Genomic DNA, 27,077 nt, shown 5'->3' with positions numbered 1-27,077 from the left:
TGAGAGCCAAGATGCCCCGATTTGTTCTCAACAACGCAAACTCACGCTGGTGGCATGCAGGCACGGTCCGGTGAGCCAGTGTACACAGGATGCGTGGTTTGGGGAAGGATTTTAGGACGCTGGTTCTGTCTCTTGCCTCGCTATGGTATTCTTTGCGTGGCACCTGGGCGTTCAAAGCAGATTGTAAAGCCCGCCCGGGACGCGGTGGTGAGCTCTGGAGTTCGGAGGCGTGCAATGGTGGTGGTATTAGCCACCAATCGACGAGGTCATGTCACAATAACAGGTTCAATGCAAGTTATCGAGTTTGGATGCAAAAGATTGCGATATCGGAGTGACTTGAGGAGACATGAAAATGTATTACTAGTAGACTGCGGTTTGTGACGCCAAGTAGTGTTGTCTGAGAAATCTCAGACACCATATCCATTGCTATTATTATTTTTCCTTGTTGAAACGGAGCGAAAACGAGCTGCTGGTACGAACACGCTCACCTACTTAACCTTCGGAGAGCAGTAATCCCATGCCCTAGCTATACCATTCCTGCGGTATTGTCCTGCTTTGTGCTCTTCATTCCACACACACGGTGGCTACAGTACGGAAAGAGATTGAGATGGGACCCTTAGGTATCTAGGTATTGTCCAACCGTTGGCGACTTCAGTAGAGCCAGCTGCCTGCATTGGCCAAGCATGGCCAGCATTATTACGCTACGAGGAAATAAAGCAAGGCCATCCACGTCGTAATTCCTCAATCACTCCTAATTCTTTTAACATATCCAACCTGGAAATGCACAATTTCTTCCAGGTTGCGCTTTCACGTTGGCTGGTGATCCCCCCCAGCAAGCCCTGGAGATCAGCCAGCGAGCGGTCTTGGTCGAAGCGATAGGCCGAACATTATCAGCGCCTATGATCTGGACGGAAAGCGGGCAGCAGAGATCCGGGACACTTCCCATTTCGTCATGGATGGGTATTTCGAATATACATTCCCTGATGACGAGTTGCGCCCCCAGGTGCTGTTAAGAGCAACGGCGACACCGAGCATATGGTTGCGGGTGGGGGCTCAGCATGGGTGATGCTCTTGGCACCGCAGCCATCATGGGGCTTGATGGCTTTATTACTGGTTTCGCTTCTATTCCATGTACGTCCGAGGACTTATATGGCGCCTTCATACGGTGGTAAACGCTCAAGACCCAGCGATTAAAAAGGAATAAGACGTCGATAACTGTAGTTAAAATACGATAGGTGCTGTGGCTTCCTATCTGAGCTCGAATCCAACGACAGCCCCAAAGGTCACCTGGCTAACAGAATACAACATCATATCTCCCACAGAAATACAGGTACTCAACTTAATTAAGTACATATGGACTACTGCATTCCGTACCTAGGTACAGACTTACCTGCGCACCGGGTGCGGGTATTCACCTATCCTAGGCCTCAACAATGCTACCCTGGTTACGTTGCCCCCAGGCAATCATTATAAGAACCTACAGCCGAAGCTTCTTCTTGGCTGTGACTCTCATGAGACTCTTAAGTACCAGTGCTTGGCTCACCGTTCTGAGCTCCATGTGGGGCCTGCTAATAACATAGAAGTGGATGGACAAAATTGGGCTGTCAACACCGAAGCGCATCCCATTCGGACCACTGCACGGCATGACGGAAAGTACTGAAGATATTGTCTCCGAGGGGGAAACAGTAGCTCTAGGCTTGCTCATCACATGGCTCTCTCTCTCTCTCTCTCTCTCTCTCTCTCTCCCTTATTCTCCCCCCCCCCCCTTTTTTTTTTCAAATTCAGTGCTAGATTCTTTCCTTCAGATCCGAACCATGTCAAAAAAGTATCCTCATTGCCCACCAAAAAGAACATTTCATCTAGCCTTTGAGATGACCTTTCGAAGACTGACTCCTCAGAGAGAATGTCGAGGCCTTTTTGAGGAGTGCCAGACTGGATCCCTTTTTCTTCGAGCTCAACACGGAATTGTTCCTCATGAGGTCTATCCTGGGCCGCGCTTTGATGTCCGCCTCGACCCTTCGTGCCTCGTCGATCTCCTTCCAAATGACAGCCGCCATAGGATCGCCGCTTCGACGTCCTAAGGTGCATGTATCTCCTGGTGTACCAGCACTGTTGAGATCAATCCACTCTTTCCCAAAGAAGACCATGGTTCCCATGTACAGTTCGGGGGCGGTTCCGTCGACTTTCCGCTTCCCGAAGGCGGGCCATTCAACGGGCAGCTTGTCCCATTCTTGCATGGCAAAGTCGCTGGGCCGCAGGGTCTCGGGGTCGTATGGTAACATTTTCAGGTCACCTCCAGCCAGAATCCCATGGCGCATACGGTCGCCTATCGAGGTGTTCCCAATATCCATGAAGCACATAGGCCTTGTTATGGGCGCTGGGCTTGCTAGGTCGAGCACCACGGCGGTTAGGACGGTGATGGCTCGGATTTTCGGGAAGAATTGCAGGATGAGTCGAAGTTTCTTCAGCCATATGTCGTCCTTTTCCTTCGACTCAGACAGCGAGCTTGCGTTTATTGCGACCTTCTGGACCTCGCTCAAGATTTGCGGGAGGTTGGGGTCTCTGTCGAATATGATCTTGGTTTTGGGCCGCTCATAATACTTGAAAATGTAGTTATCAATGAACAGCATGTCAAGTGGGGGGTTGAAACTCCGATGGCTGGAGTTGGGTTCGTTGCTGCTCTTTGAGGCCTGCTTTGGCATCGGCCCCAGGTGTACTCCACTGAACCTGTGGGGATGGACCTTCCCATCGTCAAACTGAATCTGCCACTTTGGCCAGAAAATGTTGTCTGTGTAGGCTGTGTCGGTTTGTTGTTGGTCCATGCTGGCGGACTACCTGAGAGCTTGTCGACCTTTGAATCCCATTCATGCTGTGGGATCTTCTTGTGCAATGTCTCTGGCAAAAGATATTTGGTAGCTTGGTCTTCTGGAGGGGTGAGGGATATGTGATGGAGACTTGATGGAGAAGTCAGAGTCTTTCGTTGGTCACTCCCTTCGTCCAATGTTGCTGTGAACAGTGACAGGTTTAGGACATATTGGCATGGCGCTATGCCGAAGTCACGCCATTCCACCTTGGTTGAACCCCCATGATCATTTCAAATGTCATGGTTGTTACCAGGTATTAATACAAATGAGAACAAACGCAGGCCGTTTGGTTTGCCCAACGCCATCAGATTCAAGAACTCAATGCCTCTGCCTCCAGACTTGTCTGATACCCTTCAAATTCATTTTGAATCCCTAGATCTCATTGCTTTGTACAGTCTCATCAATGAAGCCTGTCTTTCTGTATCAGGGGAGATCTTTGTTCAACTCTGGCGAGAGTTGTGTTGATTTAAACTGCAGTAACTGTGTGCAAGATTTACCATCTCCCAATATTCCAAGTTTAGGTATTTCTGTGTATATGTCATTGATATCATAATTGATGAGGAGTAATGATGACAACCTGAGCATGCATGGCGGCCGTAATTAATGGTCAACCTCGACGGCCCGGTGTAGAGGAACTGCACGTTGGTGAAAACCTCCGCCTACTTGCTCGCTTTCAATGCATTCTTATTTTTCTGGGGTAAATCATAGAATCTTAGGGTGTTGAAATTGTCATCAGCTGGAAGTATTTCCTTGCGGGTGTTGATTCCGATGACTGATGGTTCGATTCTGTTGGGATCACTTTGCCGTCAAAGAGAGTAAAGCAAGCTCTTGAGAACCTTCCGCTTGAAAAGGAACAAAAATTGAGGATATCGAGACAGCGGTCGACGACCGGCCGAGCAAGGTCATTGCTGATGATGGCGCTTGTGAGATCACCGTGAGCACACTTACATACCTCAGTACTCCTATTTCTCGATGAGCCCACATCACGTCTAGACCTCCCAAACTCATAGCCTCATACTCACTGTGGCTCTAATGGATCAATACAACCGCCTGAGCTTCGTGGAGGTACTACTCGAGCATTGGTGTAGAAAGACTGAGCACCAGGTTCAAACACTTCGAGCTTAGAACAATTGTAAGACAGCATTCAGAACTATAGAATGGTTCCCATTATGGAGGGTACGCACGGGAGTTTGTCGCCTTGAGCCTGTCAATTCCATCATAGTCCTATCTGTGCCCCCATAAGATGCCAGGGTGCTGGCCTCACCTATGCTTATTCCATTTCCAGAATGGGGTAGTCTCAACCGGAGGGTTTAGTCCGGTTCATTTGCTTCGTTAATATGGACGTAAAGTCAAAGGATTTCGTCAGGAAGACCTCGCACTGTAAATTAAGTCTTAAGTGCTACACGTTGCTGACAAACATATAATCCCATTTTCCACAAACGACCTACCTACATGGAAAAGGAGGCAAATGAAACAACATTCGCATGTGATTTGCCATGAGAACTTCTGCTCCGGATGGTCCGTTCAGTGTTGAAACCGACTGCAGGTACAAGGAGACTAGGGCGGCAGCCAAGGGCTGATCCAAAACGCTGGTCTGTTGCCGGTCCCCTGGAGTCCCATGTTGGCCTTTGGTGCAGAAACCAATCAGACGTGCACAAGTAGCACCGTCCTCACGGGATTGGGTTTGCATAATAGCGGTGTCTAAATTGACTTTCCAGAGCCTCGTTCAGGCACGTCCCGGTTATGCTCCACCACGCGGGCACGTCGGAACCACAGCCTCGGGAAGAGATGTGGGAAGGCCTGGGAGGATGAACCTTGGATCTGGCCGTGTTTGACTTAAGAGCTGAGCTCAAATCCCGATCCGAACTGCTTGACTGGCAAGGCGCATGAAGTATAGCACGGCTCAACGTCACCAGGAAGATATTTGGCAATGCAATTTTGAGTGCAGCGAATCTGGAATTGGTAATATCCATCTCCTGCTGTCAAGCAAATTGTCATGCGCCGCTCACATGCGGTTCACCGAACTTATGCGTCATACAACAGGATCGAGATCTGTGAGGTCCTCTCCTGCAAGGAGAGATTCATTGGTGATAATGATAAAGCTGCTCGAGCTCCTCGGTCACCGATGGTACGTTCGGTGAATTCTGGACCAGCCGCTTCTTGAACGTACACGACTCTACTCGCCCTCTCTCCCCCTCCCTTACCCTGTGATCAACAAATCAAGCCACAATGGCCACCGCCACAACGACACAAACGGCCGAAGCTCTGCCCCAGTCGCATGAGAGCTCTGCGGGTGCCCTGGTGCACCACTCTAATCAGAGCCAGGAGCTCATTCATCATGCCTCTCAACGTCGCGAGACCGGCGCTCTGAGCCAGCAGCCACGCCCGCAGAGCGCAGTGATCTATCAGCCGCCAACCCACGAAGACAAGCCCGGAGAGAAGAGAGAAGCCCAATTCTTGCCCTGGTACACACGCTGGGGCTACTCTATCTCCCTCGGTGCAGCTCAGGGATTCTTGAAGCCGGCCAGTTTGATCCGTGATATGCAAGACTCAATGCGCTCGCCGCTGCATCAGCCGAATTTGGTGAAAACCTACCAATGCCGCCCAAAGCTTCCTATCAGGTGAGTAATGCGATAGGTCCATTCTCCTATCGACTGACAACAGCTGATTCCTTCCGACAAGGGTCTTCTTTCCCAAGCCGTACGACAAGGAGAAGCCTCGGCAGATGTCCTTGTGCTTCACGATCCACGGAGGCGGATTTATCATGGGCACTCCGCAAGACAACGATGCATGGAATGCCAAATTTGCGAGTCGGTATTCGGCAACCGTTGTGGCCCTGAACTACAACAAAGCTCCGAAGACAACTTTTCCCATGTCTGTTCATGTGGGTACAATCCGTGTGCATATTAGATGCGCCTGTCAACGCGCTTGACGCGCTCACCCAGCGGCTACTGATACCGGGGTCTATGTACAGGATGTCGAGGCACTGATGCTTGCCGTTCTCTCCGACTCCGAAATTGCCCCTCACATCGACCGTTCTCGAATTGCTGTTGGCGGCTGGGACGCTGGCGGCAACCTTGCGCGTGAGTCACCTGCTTCATCATCCAACATAGACTGACTGTGAATGCTGACGGCGATGAATGAAGTGACCGTCACCCAACTTCCGGCGATCCGACCCATCGTCAACTCAGTCTTCGCCTTCTATCCGCCTTGCGACTTCACCGTGACACACCACCAAAAAAGCCGACTCCGGCGGTACAAGGCTGGAGTGGGCGGCTTCCGTGCCCGCGAGACGGACTACATGCTCTCCATGTCGCCCATGATCGACTGGTCGTACATCCCGCACGGGACGGACCTACGCAACCCGCTCCTCAGCCCGTTCTTCGCAGAGCATGACATGCTCCCCCGCCGCGTCATGATCATCGGCTGCGAGCTGGACATGTATGCCCATGAGGCCTGGCGCACCATCAGCAAGCTGGCCGGCCGTGAGGTCCCTGCCATGGAGCAGACCGTGGGGCGGGAGGGCCAGTCCGATCATGGGCAGATGCTCTTTGACGACGAGCGATTCCACTTTGAGCAGACATACAACGACGGTTCAAGCTACAAGTGGCTGCTTGTCCCTGACACCAGTAGGCGGTGTATCTCCCCGCACCTTGAGCTACACATGCTGACACCAAACCTTACAGTCCATAACTTTGACCAACGCATTGGTGGTGTTGTACGAGAGCCAGACTTCCGGGCTGATGCGGAACACAAGAGCGAGGCTTGCCTCAAGGAGATTGGCGAGTGGCTTCTTGGGCCCTTCCATTCGGCCCGAACGAATGGTGCAAACCTTGAGCAAAATGGTGATACCAATGGTACGGCCGATGCCCATCATCAGATTGAGCATTGAGGCTCACACGTGGCAGAAGTTTGGGTAAGTCTAAGATCTTGAACGCATGTGCTTTTGATTCTGGCTGATGATGAGTATGAAGTGGGTTTGAAACAGGGAAAGGATATTAGGACATAGCCAGTTCAAAGATACCAGATGCAATGAAGGGTGATGTTGCTTTCGTGACCTGTCAATATATTTGCCTTCAACATCGACCAAACCTACTGTAGACTAATTTGAATTCCGTGAACTGTTAGAACACTGGCACTATTTATTGACCAGTCCAAATATTTTGGATTGGCATTCTCAGGTGGACTCATAATCAAGTACACAGGGGACATCCGGCGGGGACACACACTACCGCAATTTCTCTTACTGCCAAAGGACTGTGCACAGGACAACCATCCTATTCCTTTTTGCTATGGATACCAACAATCGGTAGGATTCATCCGAGTTGGGCGCGACAGGCCCCCTATCCGCTGTCACATTTGCTAAGTTTATATGTTCTGATTCGCCCCTTGCACCGTCGGGATACCCAAGCAGAGGTTACGACCACATCTGTCATACATATGAAGATGCTCAGAGTGTTGGCGTGACATGATGGCGCATGGGAGGTGCTGGGTGATGCTGGGATCATTGGGACTCCGACATCCTCTGCTTCTTGAGAGGAGGCTCGCCAGAGTTGTCTTGCTCAGACTGAGAGCCCTGGCCAGAGTGAGCTTTGTCGGACGTGGACGGCTGGCGATATTTCCTTGCTGAATTCCAAATCAGCTCCAGAACGGCACTCTTGCCCTCCAAGTTGGCCTCCATGAGCTTCCTCTCATCCTCAGACCAGTCGTCCACGTTTGTCTTCTTCAGCTCTTCAACCTTCTCCATCATCTCTTTGTAGCCTTTCTGGAAGTCGGGTATAGTCTTCCGCACTGACTCCTTGTTCGTCAGGACCACACAGTATCTGTGACCTTGGTAGCCAGTAACGTAGTGGTAGATCTCGCGTCCTCGTAAGTGGCAACTCGATCCACTTGGAAAGGAAATTCGAAGACCAAGCCACGGAAGCACCAAGTCCCCATCTGCACTATTAGTTAGTAGGTTTCATCTAGGTGTGGCCACTGTTGACTCACCAGTGAAGTTTCCAAAGCAAGTTAGAGCAGCCAGGCCTTGCTCCCAGTCTGTTGAGTCCAAATGGCCTTCCGTCTGCGCATCAACAAGATGGGCCATGTACCCGTACGGGTTGTCACCTATAAAAGTGCACATGATATTAAGACTTGAGCCAAGGATATATATGGGGAAGGTTCCGCGACTCACCTGTCTTAGCCAGCTTTACTTGGAGTACCTCGGGCAGGTTCTGTCGGACTGTCAAAGCCTCCTCGTATAGCTCGGGGTCCCAAGACTTGAAGGACACACGTGACACCTTTGTGGCAGTACCATAGACGCCTGTCACGAGTTTCGGCTTTTCATCAGTCCATGCACTGCTATTGATCACTGCGTCGAGGCGGTCTCTGGATTTGACAGTGAAATCTTGCAAGCAAAGGCGTTGAAGCCCGCTCGCTGATCCGCTCTCGTGGTGGACCCCGTAATGCTCGACTCCACAGACGGCAAAATGCGGTTGCTCACACTGTTCTGAATTTACATCTTTGTTCGGAAACCGTGCTAGATGTATCGCCTGGTTCGTGGGATGCCGAAGGGCCTCCGGCTGTGTGATGGGCAACCTCCACGCAGCTGCCTGGGTTGCCCGGGCCAACTTCTCCAGGTCCCTTCTGGGAACATCTTCTGTACAGCCTTCGTAAAGACGCCAATGATCAGCCGGCTGCCCATGTCCCTGCAGATGATGATATCATATCCTTCGATGAGCTCGCGTGCCTTCGCTGCCTCTCCGTCGACTTGGAATTGATCAAATGGGTTGCTTGCCGTCCGTTTCGGCAGATTGTTCTTCACATCCTCAACATTCTCTTGTGTAATTGTGCAATCTGCTGGCTTGGCCCCATTCATTTCGTTGGTGAGATCCGCCTGGTAGGTATCATCATCCCGATGGAGATGTAGTTCTTCATGGGCCTGGTTCAGGAGGATCTTCCACTTTTCGCGCTGGCGTCCCTTGGGGAGCACGCTGCCATTTGTGGCCAGTATTCTGCGAGCCACATATTCCTCCTGGGCTCTGGATGGCGCTGGCCCTGCTCGGTCCCGTGCGATCTTCTCGATTCGCTTCGCGGTGGCTGATTGCGAGTATTGCTTGTGGCCCTTCTTGCGAACGTCAATGTAGTTATATGTCTTGCGGCAAACACGCAAGTCTCCAAATGGGCTAGGTGTTGTGAACTGTTCCGTGGTCACGTTTTCCAGGCTCTGCGACCTGGAGTATGCAGGCTTCTCTGTTACATCGAACGTGAGAACTTCCTGAAGCAGATCATGTGTCTCTTGTTCCAGCTGAGGGTCAACATTCATGTCGGAGAGATCCTCAACGTGAACCCTGGTGTCCTCATGGTGGCTGATATTGGAAATGTTGGCATACTTGTAACCTCGAACTTCTTCCACTTCAGGTTCTTCTTTACTTGTGCCCTGCTCCGGGGCAGTGGTGTTCTCTCTGGTGCTCACACCATCTTGGGGGTTGCCTTGCTCTCTGTTCTCGGGGTTGTGTACCAGGCGGCGGAAGTTGATAGGTCCGTGTGCTGGGACTTTGTCATAGGGCTGGGCTGGTGCTGGCACCCCACCTGGGTGGATGTGTTCTGCTTCAGACATTTTGAAAATGGAAGATGTATAATATGCTCTTGCTTTGCATATAGTGAGCGAAGAAATGAGGGACGCAAATTATGGGCGCTCTCGTGATTGAATTGTTACTGTGCTGGGCAATTCCGTGTTATGTTGCAGTTTGCAAATCCCGACCGGTCGCAGTGTCTGGATTACTTGCTGTTGCTCCTTTTCCGAACTGAACGACATTCGGGCCGTGCACAGGCGGCAGGCATGCTTTGGCGGGGTTGACCATTCACTCGAGTGCTGATACAACAGACAGTGTGCCTTTAGGTCGGACTTGAGGTACAACAGCCTGGGAGGAGAGCCTGAGGGCACCACCCTTGGACCTCCTGGACCCCTGTGCGTCATACAGATAGAGGCCATCCAGTGACAGTAGCAGACACTTGCGCTCTTATCGGGGGCTTGATTGGGTTGTGCAGACAACGAAGAACTCAAGTGAATGCCAAATCACGTGCATCTGTATCAGGGGCACCTTGCCCATGGCTGGACGAAGGGGGTAAGCACAGCCTGTCTAATGAGATGTGCTGATGGCATGGCTTTCTCTGCCCATAGAACTTCATCCTCTTAGGGAAATTATTGTGGTTCCACGTTACTAGAGAGGCTTGAAGAGCACAAATTGTCTATATGGGGAGAACAAAGCTGCAACACAAGGTCCAGTGCCTTCAAGGCTGCCCACGCCCTAGATACTAGGAGAGCAGGACCCAAGTGTGAAACTGATAACGAGGCCAGTTACCCTCTCCTAGGTGCCGGCACAAGGTATTGTTAAATTACCCAGATATGGTCCCTGCATGAGTCGTTCCTCGACATCTGGAGGTTCACATGTCACAAAAGGCATTGGAACAGTAATTGATGTTCAACCTTTAAGACGCATCTGAGGGTTGGAACAAGACTTCTTTGTGGCGTCTTATATTTAGGATCGGCTGATATGCAAGACCGTTTTATATTGCCAAGCAAGGATTTTCGGACCTCAGCTTATTCAAATGTTTGGTCATAGTTCAAAAATATGTCACGGGTGTTTCCTGAATACAACCTGCGTGCTCATTCTGCTGGGTTGTGTAGTTTTGGACACACTGACGCGGCCATGAGATGCAGAATCAGAGTCACAAAAAGTATCCTGTTTCAATACAAGCGTTTTTGGTCTTGCCGTCGTCACCTACAGGGTGTCCAACCAATCAGAGGCTGTACCATGGTGGCGTTCCTGAGTAGCACACCACAGCCAATGGTTTAAGGCTATGGTGAGTGTACGGAGGAGTGTAGACCACGGCTGTGTTCTTTCACTAGTGAGGGATGGCCATACGCGCTTTGGGATCATTGGCCTATCAGCTGCCAGACGGCGCACTCATTATAGGCCAGATGTGGCGGCCTCTAGAAGGGCCCGAGACCAAGGGAACCAAGACAAGCAAGCGGCGTTACGAATTCGAGCCTGCACAGCCCGGGTGAATCGAAGATCTCTTGGCCACAACCTTGGAAGTCAAGGCTAACACGCGGCCTAGCGGCACGTGTGGGAGCTTGATAGATGGCTGGGTAGCAATCCAGGATAGGCTTCAGCCAAGCCGGTTTGCTTAGTGCGTCATGCCTCCGTGGCACGCTTCACCACTGGCTGGAGTGGCTAATCTGGCTGAGCCAGGAGTCAGGGCCAAGCAGCCAAGAGACAGTTCACAGCCGGCTTGCGCCTCCGACTCATCAAACCATCTGCCGCCCGCCTCGATTGTCCCGAGCTCCATCCACCTTTGCCAATCCTATCATGACGCTTCTCTCTAAACTTTGTGTCCCTTACGCAACGTTCGACCCGGATTGATGTTTTGCGTGAGCCATTGTTTCCTTGCTGGGTTTTGACCCACCGCCTGGTGTTGGAGGACGTGTCTTTGTGTGCCCACCATTCAAGCGGGACAGGGAGAAGCTAGCGAGCTGCGTTAGGCTTTGGAAAAATGGCCGACCAAAGGAAATCCGACCGCGATGGCTCAAGCGAGTGGCTCGAAATGTCCGCGCTCGAGGGCTCTGCAACTCGCCCCAGCGCGCGACAGACACTTCTGGATGAGGGTGGTGGACAGGCAGCCAGAGCCGGAAAGACCTCATCTATGGCTGGAAGGGTGTTAGAGTTCCTCCGCCTGAGACGAACCGCACAAGCTGCTCCCGATGGCCGCATAATACCTTTGCGTGTCGGCGATGAGCCTCTGACCGATGAGCAGACGGGACGCCCCTATATTTCCAACCGGATCAGGACCTCGCGATATACCATCTGGAACTTTGTCCCAAGGCAACTCATCTATCAATTTTCCAGACTGGCCAATATGTATTTCCTGATCATTGCCATCCTTCAGATGATTCCCGGATTCAGTACAACGGGACGGTTCACGACTCTCATCCCATTGCTGATATTTGTGGCGCTTACTATCGCAAAAGAAGGTTATGACGATTGGAAGAGGTACACCCTGGACAAGGCCGAAAATGCGAGCAAGGTCACGATTTTGGGAGCCGAGCACGGTGCGACAAGCCGACAGCATGGAAAGCGGGTATCTGTTGCAGATTCTGAGGTGGCTTTGAGCCCATCGTCGACCCGGACGAAACCAAGCACGCCATGGATGACAACGCAGTGGGGCGAACTCAAGGTTGGAGATGTTGTAAGGCTCTCGGGAGATGAGCAGGTCCCAGCAGATATCGTTCTCCTGCATGCCGACGAGGGTGTCGCGTATGTCGATACCAGGGCTCTGGACGGCGAGACAAATCTCAAGAGCAAGATGGTCCCCGCGGCGCTGAAGAACTTGCATCTTGTTTCGGTGCAGAACATTTCTGGCTCGGACGTTTACTTCACTATCGAGCATCCGAACCAGGATCTTTACAATTTTGACGGGACTGCCACAGTCGATGGCAACGAAACATCGCCCCTGAATGTGGACAACATCATCTATCGAGGCTGCGAGATCAAGAACACAAAATTCATCATTGCAATGGTGATCAACACTGGCGAGGACACGAAAATCCGCATGAATGCGAACCGCAACCCGGAAGCGAAGAGGCCTGCGCTCGAGAAGTTTGTCAACCTGATCGTCATCTTCTTGGCGCTCTATATGCTCGTCACCTCGGTCCTGCTTTACATGGGCTTCAAGATCTACTGGCAGGGCACAAACGTGCCCTGGTATCTCATGTTGTCAGTCGTGTCCGACCAAGAAGTCATAATCGGATTCATCATCCAGTTCTCGAATGTTGTTCCGATGTCGCTCATCATGGCGATTGAAGCAGTCAAGCTCAACCTGGCTGTACTTGTTGCTTCTGATGCCGAGATGCACCACGATGAATCCGACACGCCTGCAGGCTGCAACACGAACATAATCCTGGACGACCTCGGGCAGATCGGCTATGTCTTTTCGGACAAGACTGGCACGCTGACCGACAACATCATGAAGTTCCGCAGGATAAGTGTGGCCGGAACAAGCTGGTGGCATCATGATGCGGGATTCACAGAGGCGAAGGTTCCGGCGCCATCGGAGGACAGAGGTAGAACCACCAACGACTTGCTTGCTCAGATCCGCCGTGACCCGAGATCTACGCTCTCCCAAGCAGCCTACGAGTACATACTTGCGTTGGCAGTATGTCACACGTGCCTCCCCGAGAAAGACCCCGAGACGGGCGAGGTCGTTGATTTCCAGGCATCGTCCCCGGATGAGTTGGCTCTGGTGAGAGCTGCACAGGAGCTCGGTATCCTGGTGGTGGAGCGCACAACCCAGTCGCTCACGCTCGAAATTTCTCACGGCCTCGGCCAAGGAGTGAGGCGTGAGACATACGAGGTACTAGATGTTATCGAGTTCAGCAGTAAGAGGAAGAGAATGTCTATTGTGGTCCGCCGTCCGGATGGTAGAATTTGGGTCATTTGCAAAGGCGCTGATACCATTGTGCTGCCGCGTCTGAGAAAGGCACAAATGGACGCCAGGAGACAGTCTCTCAGGCAACACCAGAGGGGCTCAACGAATCTTTCTTTTCCCAGGCGGTCGCTGGAGTCCCCGGCAAGTCCAGTCTCGGTACATTCGTGGAACCCAGGAACCCCGGGATTCTGGGATGGGAATCGAGATACAAACCCCTATGCCGGGAGGTCGAGTCCGTATCCAGACCGGCACATGAAGGAAGACGAGATATTGAACCGCTGTCTCGACCACATCGATGAGTACGCGAGAGAAGGTCTGCGTACGCTTGTTTTTGCGCATCGGTATCTCTCCAACGAAGAATACAGAGCGTGGAAGAGAGACTACCACAGCGCACAGGTCAGCCTGACAGATCGACAGCGGAAATTGGAGGAGGTGGGGGAGAAGATTGAGCATTCGTTCGACCTCATTGGGGCATCGGGCGTTGAGGATAAGCTGCAGAAAGGTGTGCCTGAGACAATCGACCGCCTTCGGAGGGCACGCATAAAGATATGGATGTTGACAGGCGACAAACGAGAGACAGCAATCAACATTGTGAGTTTTTTGAATCCGTTTTCTACCGCAGGCCAGCTCGTAGTCACGGAGCTCCGAGTCAACTTGACATTCACCTAGGTAAAAACTAGGACACTAACGATGAATCTGGACAGGCACATTCTTCTCGCATCTGCACGCCGGAAACGGCACTCTTCCAGCTGGACGTCGAAGACGGCGACCTGGAATGGCAGATCTCGGACATCCTCAACTCTCCGGATCGCCAAGCAGCCCCACACAGCGCCATTGTTATCGACGGCCAGACGCTCACCGCCCTGGAACAGCCCGAGGCGGCCCAAATCCGGAAGGTCTTCTTCACGCAGCTGATCCCCACCGTCGGCTCGGTGATCTGCTGCCGGGCCTCACCGTCCCAGAAGGCACTCCTGGTGCGTGCAGTGCGCGACGAGCCCTCGCCACCGCCTGGCACGACGTCCCTAGGGCGGGCCTGGTGGTGGGTGCGGACCAGCTTCACGAGCCACAGGCGGCCGCTGACGCTCGCGATCGGTGACGGCGCCAACGACCTGGCCATGATCACGGCGGCCAACGTGGGCGTGGGCATCTCCGGCCGCGAGGGCCAGCAGGCAGCACGGGTGGCCGACATCAGCATCGCGCAGTTCCGCTTCCTGTCGAGGCTGCTCCTTGTCCACGGGCGCTGGAACTACCACCGCATCACGCGCTTCGTGCTCGGCAGTTTCTGGAAGGAGACCATGTTCTGGTTCCCGGCGGCGCTGTACCAGATCGCGGCCGGCTTCACCGGCACGAGCCTGTACGAGTCAACGGCCCTGACGGTCTACGGCTTTGCGTTTTCCACCGCCTGCACCATGACCATCGGCGCCTGGGAGAAGGACCTCAAGGCCCGCACGCTGATGGCCGTGCCTGAGCTGTACGCATACGGCCAGCGGGCGCAGGGCCTGAACTGGGGGGTGTTCCTGTCGTGGATTGCGAATGCCGTCTTGGCCGGGGCGGCCATCTCCTTCTTGGCGTGGCTGGGCTACGGGGGCGCGTACACGACCACCCCGGATGACAACGGGCTTTATGCAATCGGCACATTGGTCTTCATTGCATGCATGGTGTGGACGAATGTGAAGATCCTGTGAGTGGCAAATACCCCGAGCGCTTCATAAAACTACTTTGGACAATGCACAGATACTAATGCATGGGTGACAGGGTTCTGGAGATGCAATACAAGACCATACTTGTGCTGCTGATATTCTGTGCCGAGATAGCCCTGATCTGGCTCTTCCACATCGTAGTGGGATACGTCTTCACCTCCCTGGTCATCAGCCCCTATTCGGTAGTCAACGGCTTCACCCGGGCATTCGGTGGAGATCCAGCATGGTGGGCCACGCTCGCCCTCGTACTGGGCGGGCTCTTTACGGTGGAGCTCTCCGTGGCCGCGCTAAGGCAGCGCTTTGCCGGTTCCATGAACCAGGCCTGGAGGACCGAGAAGGGCCGGGACGACATGGGGGCATGGGATACGCGGCTGTGGAAGGAGATCGAGCGGGATCGAGGGTGTAAGGCTCGGCTGGAGGAGATGGCACGAGAGTGAGCAATTGAGTGATATCAACTGAGTTCGGAATTCATCGTGCTGCGAGGTATCTGACTAAAATACAATCATGCTCATAATATGTACAAGAATAAAGTAAAACGCTTCATGAAGGCCCCAGTTCCATTCCAGGGCAATGATCTCATAATACACAGGTATCTTTTTTTCTTCTTTTCTTTTTCTATGATGATAACTCCTGAACTCAATCACTTAGAACGACGACCATGACGTCTCAAGTTTACCACTTCTTGACGTCAAACCTGTCGGCATCCATGATCTTGTTCCAGGCGGCGATGAAGTCGGTGACAAACTTCTCGCCCGAGTCAGCCATGGCGTAGACCTCAGCAATGGCACGCAGCTCGGACTGGGAGCCAAAGACAAGGTCGGCACGGGTGGCGGTCCACTTGTCAGCGCCGGTCGCCCGGTCGGTGCCCTTCCAGACCTCGCCGCTGTCGGAGTCGGTCCACTTGGTCGAGATGTCGAGGAGGTTGACGAAGAAGTCGTTGGTCAGCTTGCCGGGGGTCGCGGTCAGCACACCGTTGGCGGAGCCGTCGGCGTTGGTGTTGAGCACGCGGAGGCCACCGACGAGGACGGTGAGCTCGGGCGGGGTCAGGCCCAGCAGGTTGGCGCGGTCGACGAGGATCTCCTCGGTGCGGGCGCGGGCGTTGCCACGGCCGAAGTTGCGGAAGCCATCGGCCTTGGGCTCGAGGTAGGCGAAGGTGGACACGTCGGTCTGGTCCTGCGTGGCGTCGACACGGCCTGGGGTGAAGGGCACGGAGGCGTTGGCGAAGCCGGCATCCTTGGCCGCCTTCTCGACGGCGGCGGCGCCGCCCAGGACGATCAGGTCAGCCAGGGAGACGGGCTTGGAGTACTTGGACTTGATGCCCTCGAGGGCCTTGATCACGTCGGACAGGCCCGTGCCGGCTCCGGTGTTGACGGCCCAGCTGACCTGGGGCTCGAGGCGGATGCGGGCTCCGTTGGCACCACCACGCTTGTCGGTGTGGCGGAAGGTGCTGGCCGAGGCCCAGGCGGTGGAGATCAGGGCGGATGTGCTGACGCCGGAGGCGAGGATCTGCTGCTTCAGGGTGGCGACATCGGAGTAGTCGATCGTGGGTCCGGTGGCCTCGGGGAGGGGATCCTGCCAGATGAGCTTCTCCTTGGCGACCTCGGGGCCGAGGTAGCGGGCCAGAGGACCCATGTCACGGTGAGTGAGCTTGTACCCTGGACAGAATATCGTGATTAGCCACAGTGTCACACGGGCGCAAGCTCATGGCAGGCAGAATGGCAACTTACAGGCACGGGAGAAGTCGTCAGTGAGCTTGGTGAAGTTGGCAAGGTAGGCCTGGGAGATGTTGGCGTAGATGGGGTCGTGGCGCAGAGCCAGATCGCTGGTCAACATCCGCGGCTTCTGGAAGCTGCTGTTGTCGAAGGGCAGAGGGTAGTTGGCGGTGGCGTTGAGGGCCTCCCACTGGTGGGCGCCGCCGGGGCTCTGGACGAGGGTCCACTCGTTGTGGAACAGGGACTCGAGGAAGTTGTTGGACCACTTGGTGGGCGTCTTGCTCCAGGTGACCTCGAGGCCGGAGGTGAAAGAGCCGGTGCCCTCCTTGAAGCTGCCAGCCCATCCAAACTGCTGCTCGCCGATGTCAGCAGCCTCGGGTGCGCCGCCAATGCCGGAGCCGTTGAAAGCTCCGTGAGTCTTGCCTGTAAAGAGGGGGGGAAACGTCAGAGATACCTTCCTCACACCATATCAGAAAGGGGATCAGGGCTAAGGAGGACATACCGAAAGCGTGGCCGCCAGCAATCAGAGCAACCGTCTCCTCATCGTTCATGCCCATTCTTCCAAAGGTTGTCCGGATGTCCATGGCCGAGGTGACAGGGTCAGAGTTGGCGTTAGGGCCCTCGGGGTTCACATAGATGAGACCCATGTGAGTGGCGGACAGGGGAATCTCGAGGTTCGCGGCTCGGGCTGCGAAGTCGGTGCTGCCGTTGTAACGGTCCGCGTTGCCCTGGGGGACGAAGGTCTCCTCGGAGCCCCAGTAGATGGACTCGTCGGCCTGCCAGGTGTCGACACGGCCACCAGCGTAGCCGAAGGTCGGGAAGCCCATGTCCTCGAGGGCGACGTTGCCGGCGAGGATGATCAGGTCGCCCCAGGAGATCTTGCGGCCGTACTTCTGCTTGATGGGCCAGACCAACCGCCGAGCCTTGTCCAGACTGGCGTTGTCGGGCCAGCTGTTGAGCGGCGAGAAGCGCTGCTGGCCCATGCCGGCACCACCACGGCCATCGAAGGAGCGGTATGTGCCCGCGCTGTGCCATGCCATACGGATGAAGAGACCGCCATAGTGACCAAAGTCAGCAGGCCAGAAGGCCTGTGAGTCCCTCAGCAGGGCCTTGAGGTCGGCCTTGACAGCATCGACTAGGGGAAGGGTTAGTCAAAAGTTACTGGATGGATTCGTTTGTTTGTTTGTAAGCAGGATGCAAGTGACTCACGGTCCAGGGAGTTGAACGCCGCGGCGTAGTCGAAGTCGCCACCGTATGGGTTGATCTCGGCGGTGTTCTGACGGAGGACGTCAAGTCGCAGTTGGCAGGGGAACCAATCCCTGCTACGCGTACCACCGCCGGCGACGTTGGCCTTCTCAGCACAAGTGCCAAACGAGGTGGTCCCAGCGTCCTGGCGGCGGCTGAGGAAATCAGACGAGTACTCAGAGTCCCTCTTCTGTTGCTGTGCTGCAAACGGGCAGGAGGCAGCGGAGACCAGGGGCGCGGCCAGGAGAAGAGCCCGGAGGATATCCGGTACGGAAGGTGACCCAGACATGATGGCAAAGATAAGAAACGATCGTAAGACAACTCAAGAGGTTGATGCCAAAGAAAGAGAGGAGAGTGGGTTGTGGAGGATGGGTCCAGCTCTAGATATATCCGATGCCTGGGTGGTGGGATTGTTCAGACGAACGCTGCCCAGAGGAGACTGGAGAAGTACAAGCAGTATGTACTGTGTATTACTCGGGCTAGTGGGACGCAGGGTACAGGGCGGTCGCACGTAATGTCACTTGAACTTTAAGGTTGGGTTGACACATATGGAATTCGCTCGAAATAGGCGAGCGTGCGCGCCGTCGACAGGCGAGTTGTGGCAGTAGGACAGTTGTGACATGGGGAGATGGCACTGTACCTTTGTCGTGTTTCTCTCTTACAAATCCATGCTCAATCTCCGACGCTAAAGTTCTGTATGCCTTAGTTGTTGTGGCATCCCCTGGGGCAAAGGAAAGCAAAAAAGACAGGGGAGCACTGTCCATGACGATCCTAACCTGGGCCATAGTGGGGCGGGGACGGTTGTTAGGGAGCGCCTGACAATAAAGCTCGCAATGCTGGACTTTGAGGTCTATTGCCTTGGCACGGTCCAGTTGATCGAACTCAAACGAGTCAAATGGGGAATAAGTGGATGCTGATTCGCTGTGGAAGGGGGGGGGCTTCCAAAACTCCCAGGTTTAAGTGGCAACCGTGGACGGGGAAGTGGGCGATGGAGGGGCCTTACAGGCCAACAGGCATAAGCGTACCAGTACAGGAGGGCAGGAGGAGGGTTGATGAGTCGAAGGTGCTGGGTGGTGGGTAGTTGGGTAGGTTGGTGGGAGAGTGAGTGACAAGTGAGTGGCAGGACGATCAGAAACTTGTGGTGCTCATCATAATTGCAGCATCTGGCAGGCGTCGACTCTACGTTCAGGAATGCACCAACCAAGCCGTGCGGCTGTGGTGGATTGTGGACCCCAAAGAGGCCGGCAAACAACGTGGAGGGGGGTGTCTGCACGTTGCCCGGCTCGCAGGGAGCCGAGACCACGCTGTGCATGCATGTCCAAGACCTCAAATTAGGCCAATCAGGGGTAACACTTTCCATGTGACAAGGAAACACTGGGGTCCCTGGTGGCGCCCGCGGTTGCAGTCCGGCTTGGTGTTGATCCATTCTAAGTGCCGAGGTGTGTTCCTTCTTTCGTGAGCCCCGGTTTGGACGATGTTGTTCTAGCTGTTCTAGCTGTGCCGCTAACAATGATATTCCGAAGGATCATATGGTCAGTCTGGGCTGTCTGGTCCAGAGGCTGACCGTTGCATCGCCTCCGTGTGCCGTTGGTCGTGCCCCCCGTGTGCATACGCGCCCGGGGATGGGGATGCGGTCGACAAGGTTTTTACCAGAGCGCAGACTTCTGGAGCACGCATGCCGCTGCTCCTCGGGGGTCGGTACTCGGGATCCGTGGCGACAAAACTTGGCGTTGCTATATTGGATTTCGTGCAGGATACTCCACAACGTGTGGCATAGAAACACAGAGTATTTCCGGCCATGCGGTAACGAGGCTCACCAATCACGCAGCCGGTGACGCTGGCCCGTCCTTTTGTCGCTCACCGTCTACTCTGTACTACCGTGCACGTACAGTTTTGCCCGTTCATGCACTTCTACAATGGCGTCGCTTCGCTAACCCCGCGCGCACAGCAGCTGGCAGCCAGCGGCCAGCTGGACGATGTACTACTATCCGTAGTTCTCGTACACACGAGATTTCGGTGGGCTTCAACATGCCGCCTAGACAAAGACCCTGACTCACATTTGTTTCCTTGGTGCGTCACGGTGTCTCCGGGGGCGGAACAATCTGATAGCTGCGGGCACAGATGGACGGGAGCCCTGGAGACGCCCGCACCTGGGCACCCACCTGGTGGATCTGGAGAAAAGGGACCACAGACCTACAGTACACTAGGAGGGGCCGGCGACGTCACTTGGCGTCCTAAAGTACACTAGGAAAGATAAACTCTGGACCGGTTGGGGGACAAGGGGAGCAGGACCACCATGATCTGCGAAGTGCCCGACACAACTGCCCGACAATTGTTCCATCGAAGACGGTGAGTCCTGCTGTGGAATCACCTGATTAGTGTATACGAAAGTACGACATGATATCTACGACTAAGCAGCATTCAAGTCAGCCTGGTGCCTGGCAGCTTGATGACAGGATGCGGTTGTAGCCTCCCCCTTTCTTACTTTTGTAGTAATCCCGGCCCGTCGTGCAAATGTATCTAGTAGCGAAGGGCCACCGTGCATGTCAGGCATGCTTCCGGTCTATGCAGTTGGTCGTTTGGTGGTTCAGAGGGGACACAAAGCACAATCCATCCCGGGGGGATGGTGTAGATTGTGGGCACACACGGGGTCGTAGAGGCGGTCATCCCGCCAGCCCACGAATCACGAAGCCCCATCCCCGGCCACCGAGAGGAGGCGGTGCGTTGCAGCGTGTCCGTGACCGTGACCGCTGGACCGGCGGCTCACCTTTGTGCCTGTCTGCCCTGCCGTAATTGGCATGGCATGGGCTGGCCTGCCTGATGGGCCCGGGCCTTGGCGCATGCATGGCTGCATGGCTGCATTGGGGGCCAACGTGCAGTGGTATATCTCCTTTCCTTTCCTGCGACCGTAGCGCAGACAGCGACAGTGCTCCCGTTCTGCAGTGTAGAGGTGGCACGCCGCACGCTGCAGCCGCGGGTGCGGAAAGGCAAGATCTCTCGCGACCCCGTGTAGTACCGTGGGAGCAGGACAGTCTGTGCCCCAGGGTTATGCTTATTTCGCTACCAGGATCTGCTCCCACTGCAGCGATCTCACGACTCGCGGGCGGAGGCTCAGAGGCCTGGATGGGCCAGATCTGGAGTCTATTCAGACTTGCCTGACTTGCCTGCTCTGCGTGCTTTCTGGCTAGCTAACCACCCTGCCAGATAGCTTGGCCTACAAGCCTAGTAGCTTGGCCTGGTTGTTTGTCCATTCTTGTTCTCCAACAAGGGCAGAACGCACGTAGTATTCCTGCATGTGCAGGTATGTATGGGTCACGGCCATCATCTTGTTCGAGCAGGTACATACTCTACGTTGCCTGGAAGAAGGGGTCCAGGATCCCCTGCAGCCAGAGAGTTACACACTGTCATCCGGGCTTTGGTCAGGCTGGTCGCCCCACACAAGCTTGGTAATACACTATAAAGTACAGACGAGAGCAATGATGCACTGTACGCCCAAGCAGCCCAAGTGGGTTGCCAGCTCCTAGTTACACGTGCCCCATCTGTCTCCTTGTGTTGGGTTGAAGTCGGTGTAGCTATCAGGCAGGGCTGGCAGGCTGGCGTGCCGTCAGGCTGGGAGGTTGTACAGGTTCCCGAGTTCATCACTTGGTGCAGCATGTCAGAATGGGTGTGAGTGATATTCCAGACTCTAATTATGGAATAATTCCGGTCACCAAGAAATGCGATGTGACTGCTGTCAGATCGTCTGGGCAAAAGTGAGAAGGGGAAAAAAAGATGGTCCAATATCTGAGAGATATGATAGCGCCGTCGTCCGGTCCTGTCAGACCATCGATCTCGGCGCACAGCATCAGGAAGGTGTACGACCTGTTCCTGCATGGAAGCGATATCAGCCCATCAGCCCACCCGGAAATGTCAACGTTGAGGCCCCTTGGTGGTGTGGGAGCTTATTTGGCAGTTAAGCATGCACGCATGTATGTAGAGGCGGCTGGGCGGGCGTGGGTGGCCGGTCCGATGCAACAATGCACACCGGCTGACCGGTTCGCTGTTGTCGGAGCCTTAATTACTATTGAAGTATGTAGTAGGTATCCACAGTAGCAACAGACAACAAGCATTGAGAACAGCAGCAGCAGCAGCAGGTACTGTGTAAATTCGATGATATCCATGCGCCCCCTGGCATCTTGAAGCCAAGCCAGTGCCCAATCGGCTGCTCACCTTTTTGGGCCAACCAACACTGAAGAGTGAACCCTCATCAGCGCTGTGGCGGCGTCACCAATGATCCTTTTCCGAATCTCCTTCCGAATCCCCGACGCCACCGGCAACCGCCCCACACTGTCCAGTCAAGCCTAGGCCCTGAACTGGCCATGTCGATGCATGGGGTGCCATGTTCGGCCAAGGAAAAGAGACAGAAAGACACTGGCAGATTGGCAGGATTGAGGGCTCATGTTGTCGACACAGAGAACTCGGAGTGATGAGACAGAAGTGAGCGTGCTGGCATCGGCCGCCAGCCCAGAGCAGAAGGTTCCCTTGATCCACTTCAGGGGCGTGCCATCGCTCGGATTTGAGGTGTATTTTGGCTCCTCCCAGACATAGTTTGATACAGGGTCGTGTACATGCGCTGCATAGCGTACCACGCTCATCTACTCCGTACCTGCCGCCGGGCGAGCAGAGCAGAGCAGCCCTAGGGGCCCTGGGAAGCCGAAGATGTTTCGCCCAAGGAGTTCGGAGAATAGGGGATGATTCGGGCCTGACTAACACCCGCCGTTGGATTCCGTTTCCCGCATCTCAATGCCGCCCCGCCAGCTGCCCGCGCGCGCCCAGGACAATATGTCGGCGAATATAGTGTGTTGCAATACACAACCGTCATCAAGCTCCCGGGCCCAAGGCCGTTTCGAAACAGCCCTCGCGCCCGGTGCCCTGCCCCTCTCCTCTGCCCCTCCCGGCTCCCGTTCCACCTCCTCTCCAGCCCTGTCTGCTGTCACGCTCAAGCCCCTTGTACCCGGCCCTGGCTGGGCTTGCGGAAAAAAATCTTATGCACTACATACCACCAACACAGTAACGTGCTCACCACACTAGGCCAAGCACGCACTGGACGCCAGATCGGGGCGACGCCCGGCATGGGATGAACGACATAACCCTTGTCCCATCGAAGCCGCCCCGTCTGTCATCCACAAGTGAGTTATGCGCTGGGGCCTCGAGGGCACAACAAGGGCAGGCAGAAAGCTACGCTGGATATCGACAGTCTATCCCGACCGACGTCGCAGGAATGACTACAATGGTAGTATTCTGGCGGTTTCAGCTCTTGCCTCGCTACCCAGCAGCACACAATGCGGTTGTATCGAAGGCGGGCTGGCAGGCTGGGCAGGCTGGCAGCCATGGCAGCTGGCAGACCTGGCAGGTCGGCGAACCTTGTTCCAACTCCCTGCCGGCGTGGCGTCAAAAACCCATGCCGGAAGCCGGCACCTAACCAAACGGCCGGCGGGGCGTGCTGCCCAGGTGTTGATCACGTCGATCGCCGGATCGGAGCGGCAGAACAGAGCATTGTGCGCCGACCACACCTGCCACAGCAGGTATAGCTCGGCGTTTGAGGTGGTCGAACTAGTTCGGGTTTTGCCTTGGAAGCGAGGCCATCTAGACCTCGGTCAACACTCGTTGTTGTGCTCACGGCCAATATTGACGACACCTGCCAGCACTGGTCCCGAGAATGTGCCTGTTCTGCAAATAGTTGTGCCTCAAGCGGTCTCGACATCAAATTACTAGTAGTACATGTGCACCATATCCCAAGAGGGTCTGGGACTTGGCTCTCAACCAGTCAACATGCAGTGTCGTAAAAATAGCATTTCTCATCACATCGTGCAGTCCGTTGGGATGGCTGGATGCGCGGTCTGCACATGCTAACGAGGGCCAAGACGAAGATTTCCCCTGGTGGTGCAGTCAAGGCCGGTCGGTACTGCGTGCAGCAACAAACTCTCAGGCCACTTTCACCTGCAGCCACCCTCATCCGGCTTAGCCTGCATCCATTTGGCTTGGGGGTGCCGTAGCCGGCCCCGGTCTGCATGCAGGGCAAATCTTTCGCACATACCATACACAGCAAGTGACTGACATACCAGCCATACACGACACAGTTACCACACAGCTGCCACACGGTAGACGAGATATGCTTCTTTCCTTCTTGCTGCACCCCTATCACAACCCTGCGGCGAGCAGGGTCCGATCTGCAGCGCGATTCTCTTTCATCATCGGCGACTTCTCCCGCCACACACTCGCATGTGGCGAGTGGGGGGTCCCCTGCTTCGACCGCCGATGCTCACAGGCTCATTGATTACACCTTCCTGACCTTGTGATGTCCTAACCCCCCCGCCAAGGTGTGTAACCGCTGGCTTCTGCTGCACATGTTTACGATATCGTCCAAGGAGGGTGTTCTCGGGAGGCCAGAGGCGTGCCTCACTGCACCCCTGTCACGGCAACTTATGAAAGTATAGGAGCTTTTTCTCCATTTGGGACCCCTACTGATAGAGGAGAAAGGGCGCGCGGTGCCTGACGCGGGAAGTGGAGCGGAAAGCGGGTGGGTGTCCGACGTCGAAATTTAGATCGTCCCATGATCGAGGTAACCGTAGCACCATCCCCGCTGTCAGGATGGACAAGAGCCCTATGGGCTGGCTGAGGCGACTCGCCAAGGCGTCGGACATACGCATTGCTTGGTATGCCTAGACTTCTGGTCCCCCCCCCCCTTTCTTCTGTAGAATAATAACATTTTCGAATAATAATATTCCTAGTGGTGGTGTTGATGCTGAAGAACGCGCGTACTGCGGTGAGTCCCGCGCGAGGTGCGCTGCGCTCAGGTTATTGTTAGAACTCTTGGCGGGAAAAGTACACAATAGTGGTGGCACTTCTGCAATTCAGGTGGCGAAGGCCTTGGATCTCTGGCTGGGCAGCCTGGGCCGCGCCCAGTGCTGAGATGGATGCTGTCCTGACCAACCGCCCTACTCCCCTTCTGGTGCACGAGCGAGCGTGGTGCTGGCGATGTGACGCCAGTCGGACGATCCGTCACTTGCGCGCACCCGGACAGCCGGACTAGCTGAGTCGCAATGTGGGCTCAAGTGCTGCTGCCGCAATAGAACTGGTTGGCATATGCCCAAGGACCTGGAACGCGGTGGAGACTCGGACGAACACCTCGAATTAGACACTCCACGGGGCAGTGTCGTGTTTTGACCAGGGGCCCGGACCAACCAGAATCATGGACGTTTCCAGGAAATCTAACTGCATCACCGTGCACTGTACTTGAAGATGTGAGGACGTCGGCGAATAGATCGGGTCCGGTGCACGGATTGGCTTTGCTTGGCACCTACCTCCTCCTGGACCAGCGTTCATCAACTTGGACGTAGGTTGCGTAGGACGCGGTGGTGTTGTACATTGGTTGTTCTCGTCCAAAGTTTCAACCCCGCTGCTTAGAACCCAAAATTCCTGGTTGGCTGAAGCCTATTGCCTTTAGAGTAGACATTGATCCGTCCAAGGTTCTCGTAGATCAGAACGCTAATGAGCCCGGCGTTTTGAAACTCTATTCCTGTCATGTCCTCACTTGACAAACAAATTACACGTGTACAAAGTGGCTATGCCCTTACTCACAACTCCTGACGGACCAGATAATGACAAATCTGAAAAGCAGTCAAGCCAGCAGGACGGGAACATACTCTCGCTTGTCTGCACATGAGATTGGCCTCATTGCGGGAGCATTCGCGGACTGTCCCGGATGGTGGACACCTGGACTCGGAGTTTTGAGGCCGTCACTATCTCCACCCTCGTGAGCAAGAGCCGCCTGGGCGCTCCTATATTGTTCTTCACGATGTGGCTGTATTACGCAAAGCTCCTATGGCGTGGATTCGGGATCCACGTTGTCACGATATTGCTCGCCTGAACGTAATCTTACGAAAATATGCCCTCGCCCAGAATATGTCAGGCTAGGTTCCTCCCGCGTTTCGAAGAAGCGGACCAAACATGCAGCAAGGCTAGGCCGACTTGGTTAGTCCTGGAGGGCTCGAGCTAGCTCTTTGTTGTGCTTCAAGCGAACTTGAGGGGTATCGTGGGCTATCGAAAAGTATCTCGGATATTGCTTGTATGTAAGGCTGCGGCACTGCGGCTAAAAGTGCTCCCGTGCAGACTTCGCTCAGGCACTGTATAGAGGCGCCACGTATGGCTTCGGATGTATGGGGAATTGGAACGAAGCCAGTTATGCTCGGCGACTTTTAAGGTTATACATGGCAATCTCGCATTATATCGCGAGTAAAGAGCGCGAGGCGCGCGGTCTGAAAAATATATGCTGATATGGGTGATATCCTCTGCGGGTCACTTGGATGCGTTCCTGCATGCCGAGCTGTTACATTCCGGTCAGGTCATGCGGGGACCGGAAAACCTGACCGAAGCAGATGGGATGGGCAACCTGGGCCTCTCACCATGGTGGATGAATTTCCCGTATCCGTATTCCCCTATGGAAGGTTCTCAGGTGGGCAGGCGGCAGATGATGGCTCACACCAAAGAGTAACACAGACCGCAAAGGTGAACAGTCCCGCAGACTTGGTGTGGCAGACCATGTGATGTCAAACACCATCCCCTCTCGCATCTCGCAGCTCTGTGTGTGTACCGAGTCCGTCCTCCTGTTGCACAGCTCATGGGCTGAATGAAAGCCTCGCCCGCCGTTGAGATTCCACAGCCTGAATTGATCACAATAGTCAAAACTTGAACTTTTGGGCCAACAAATGCGTAGCAAATGTGTCCACGGCTGATAGCCAGGAAGTGGTAAATCAGGCTGAAGCCCTTTCTTCCTACGTACAACTTGAAGTGAGCAGTATGCCCGTCCGGCATCGGGTGACGGTGAAGACAGCAGGACTGTAGTAAACGTGGTAATATCAAGTCGGCTTTTGTTTCAAGAAGATTAGATAGTCCCGAGAGCTTTTGACGTATCGTACCTAGCGAACAGGTGTTATACGTGCAGCAGTAGGAATAAGCTATCCTACTCAAGTATATATGTAGCTTGCTCATATACCCTTGAGATGCGCACAACAGCGTGCTGTGCGAGGTAACCGATCACTCGAGTT

General features: G+C 54.6%; 6 protein-coding genes across 6 annotated transcripts; 3 read left to right on the top strand and 3 right to left on the bottom strand.

Moving 5' to 3' along the window:
* Positions 1-1,859: 1,859 nt before the first annotated feature.
* Positions 1,860-2,822, bottom strand: KVR01_003183 (uncharacterized protein; the record flags this gene model as incomplete). Its single annotated transcript, XM_044790647.1, has 1 exon — positions 1,860-2,822. One exon carries the CDS (start codon positions 2,820-2,822, stop codon positions 1,860-1,862), a length of 963 nt encoding a protein of 320 aa, XP_044648198.1.
* Positions 2,823-5,093: 2,271 nt separating this feature from the next.
* On the top strand, positions 5,094-6,756 carry KVR01_002860 (uncharacterized protein; the record flags this gene model as incomplete). The annotated part of the gene is made up of 5 exons (XM_044784860.1): positions 5,094-5,485; positions 5,547-5,748; positions 5,839-5,947; positions 6,011-6,493; positions 6,551-6,756. The coding sequence occupies 5 exons, from the start codon at positions 5,094-5,096 to the stop codon at positions 6,754-6,756; spliced, it is 1,392 nt and encodes a 463-aa protein (XP_044647875.1).
* Positions 6,757-7,368: 612 nt separating this feature from the next.
* KVR01_003211 (uncharacterized protein) lies at positions 7,369-9,462 on the bottom strand (the record flags this gene model as incomplete). Its single annotated transcript, XM_044787637.1, has 4 exons — positions 7,369-7,802; positions 7,854-7,970; positions 8,038-8,425; positions 8,509-9,462. 4 exons carry the CDS (start codon positions 9,460-9,462, stop codon positions 7,369-7,371), a joined length of 1,893 nt encoding a protein of 630 aa, XP_044648226.1.
* Positions 9,463-11,178: 1,716 nt separating this feature from the next.
* Positions 11,179-15,471, top strand: KVR01_003415 (uncharacterized protein; the record flags this gene model as incomplete). Its single annotated transcript, XM_044784758.1, has 3 exons — positions 11,179-13,925; positions 14,039-15,015; positions 15,090-15,471. The coding sequence occupies exons 1-3, from the start codon at positions 11,403-11,405 to the stop codon at positions 15,469-15,471; spliced, it is 3,882 nt and encodes a 1,293-aa protein (XP_044648430.1). The 5' UTR covers positions 11,179-11,402.
* Positions 15,472-15,475: 4 nt separating this feature from the next.
* KVR01_003512 (uncharacterized protein) lies at positions 15,476-19,181 on the bottom strand. The gene is made up of 4 exons (XM_044794282.1): positions 17,956-19,181; positions 17,249-17,881; positions 16,762-17,169; positions 15,476-16,689 (listed from the first exon to the last, which is right to left on the bottom strand). The coding sequence occupies exons 1-4, from the start codon at positions 18,278-18,280 to the stop codon at positions 15,707-15,709; spliced, it is 2,349 nt and encodes a 782-aa protein (XP_044648527.1). The 5' UTR covers positions 18,281-19,181; the 3' UTR covers positions 15,476-15,706.
* Positions 19,182-24,076: 4,895 nt separating this feature from the next.
* Positions 24,077-25,258, top strand: KVR01_003020 (uncharacterized protein). The gene is made up of 2 exons (XM_044784166.1): positions 24,077-24,686; positions 24,762-25,258. Exons 1-2 carry the CDS (start codon positions 24,622-24,624, stop codon positions 24,940-24,942), a joined length of 246 nt encoding a protein of 81 aa, XP_044648035.1. The 5' UTR covers positions 24,077-24,621; the 3' UTR covers positions 24,943-25,258.
* The last annotated feature ends 1,819 nt before the right edge of the window (positions 25,259-27,077 follow it).

This window comes from Diaporthe batatas (genome assembly GCF_019321695.1).
Source record: "Diaporthe batatas strain CRI 302-4 chromosome Unknown Contig00003, whole genome shotgun sequence".
Taxonomy (NCBI): Eukaryota; Fungi; Ascomycota; class Sordariomycetes; order Diaporthales; family Diaporthaceae; genus Diaporthe; species Diaporthe batatas.
The sequence above is the reverse complement of the archived record's forward strand: the minus strand, read 5'-3'. Positions and strand labels throughout refer to the sequence as shown.

Excerpts from the sequence above, each read along its gene's own strand:
- KVR01_003020 (XM_044784166.1), top strand. The coding sequence starts at position 24,622 with ATGGACAAGAGCCCTATGGGCTGGCTGAGGCGACTCGCCAAGGCGTCG. Across the intron at positions 24,687-24,761 it reads TCGGACATACGCATTGCTTG|TGGTGGTGTTGATGCTGAAG; the intron begins GTATGCCTAGAC and ends TAATATTCCTAG.
- KVR01_003512 (XM_044794282.1), bottom strand. The coding sequence starts at position 18,280 with ATGTCTGGGTCACCTTCCGTACCGGATATCCTCCGGGCTCTTCTCCTG. Across the intron at positions 17,882-17,955 it reads GGCGTTCAACTCCCTGGACC|TCGATGCTGTCAAGGCCGAC; the intron begins GTGAGTCACTTG and ends CCCTTCCCCTAG. Across the intron at positions 17,170-17,248 it reads TGCTGGCGGCCACGCTTTCG|GCAAGACTCACGGAGCTTTC; the intron begins GTATGTCCTCCT and ends CCCTCTTTACAG.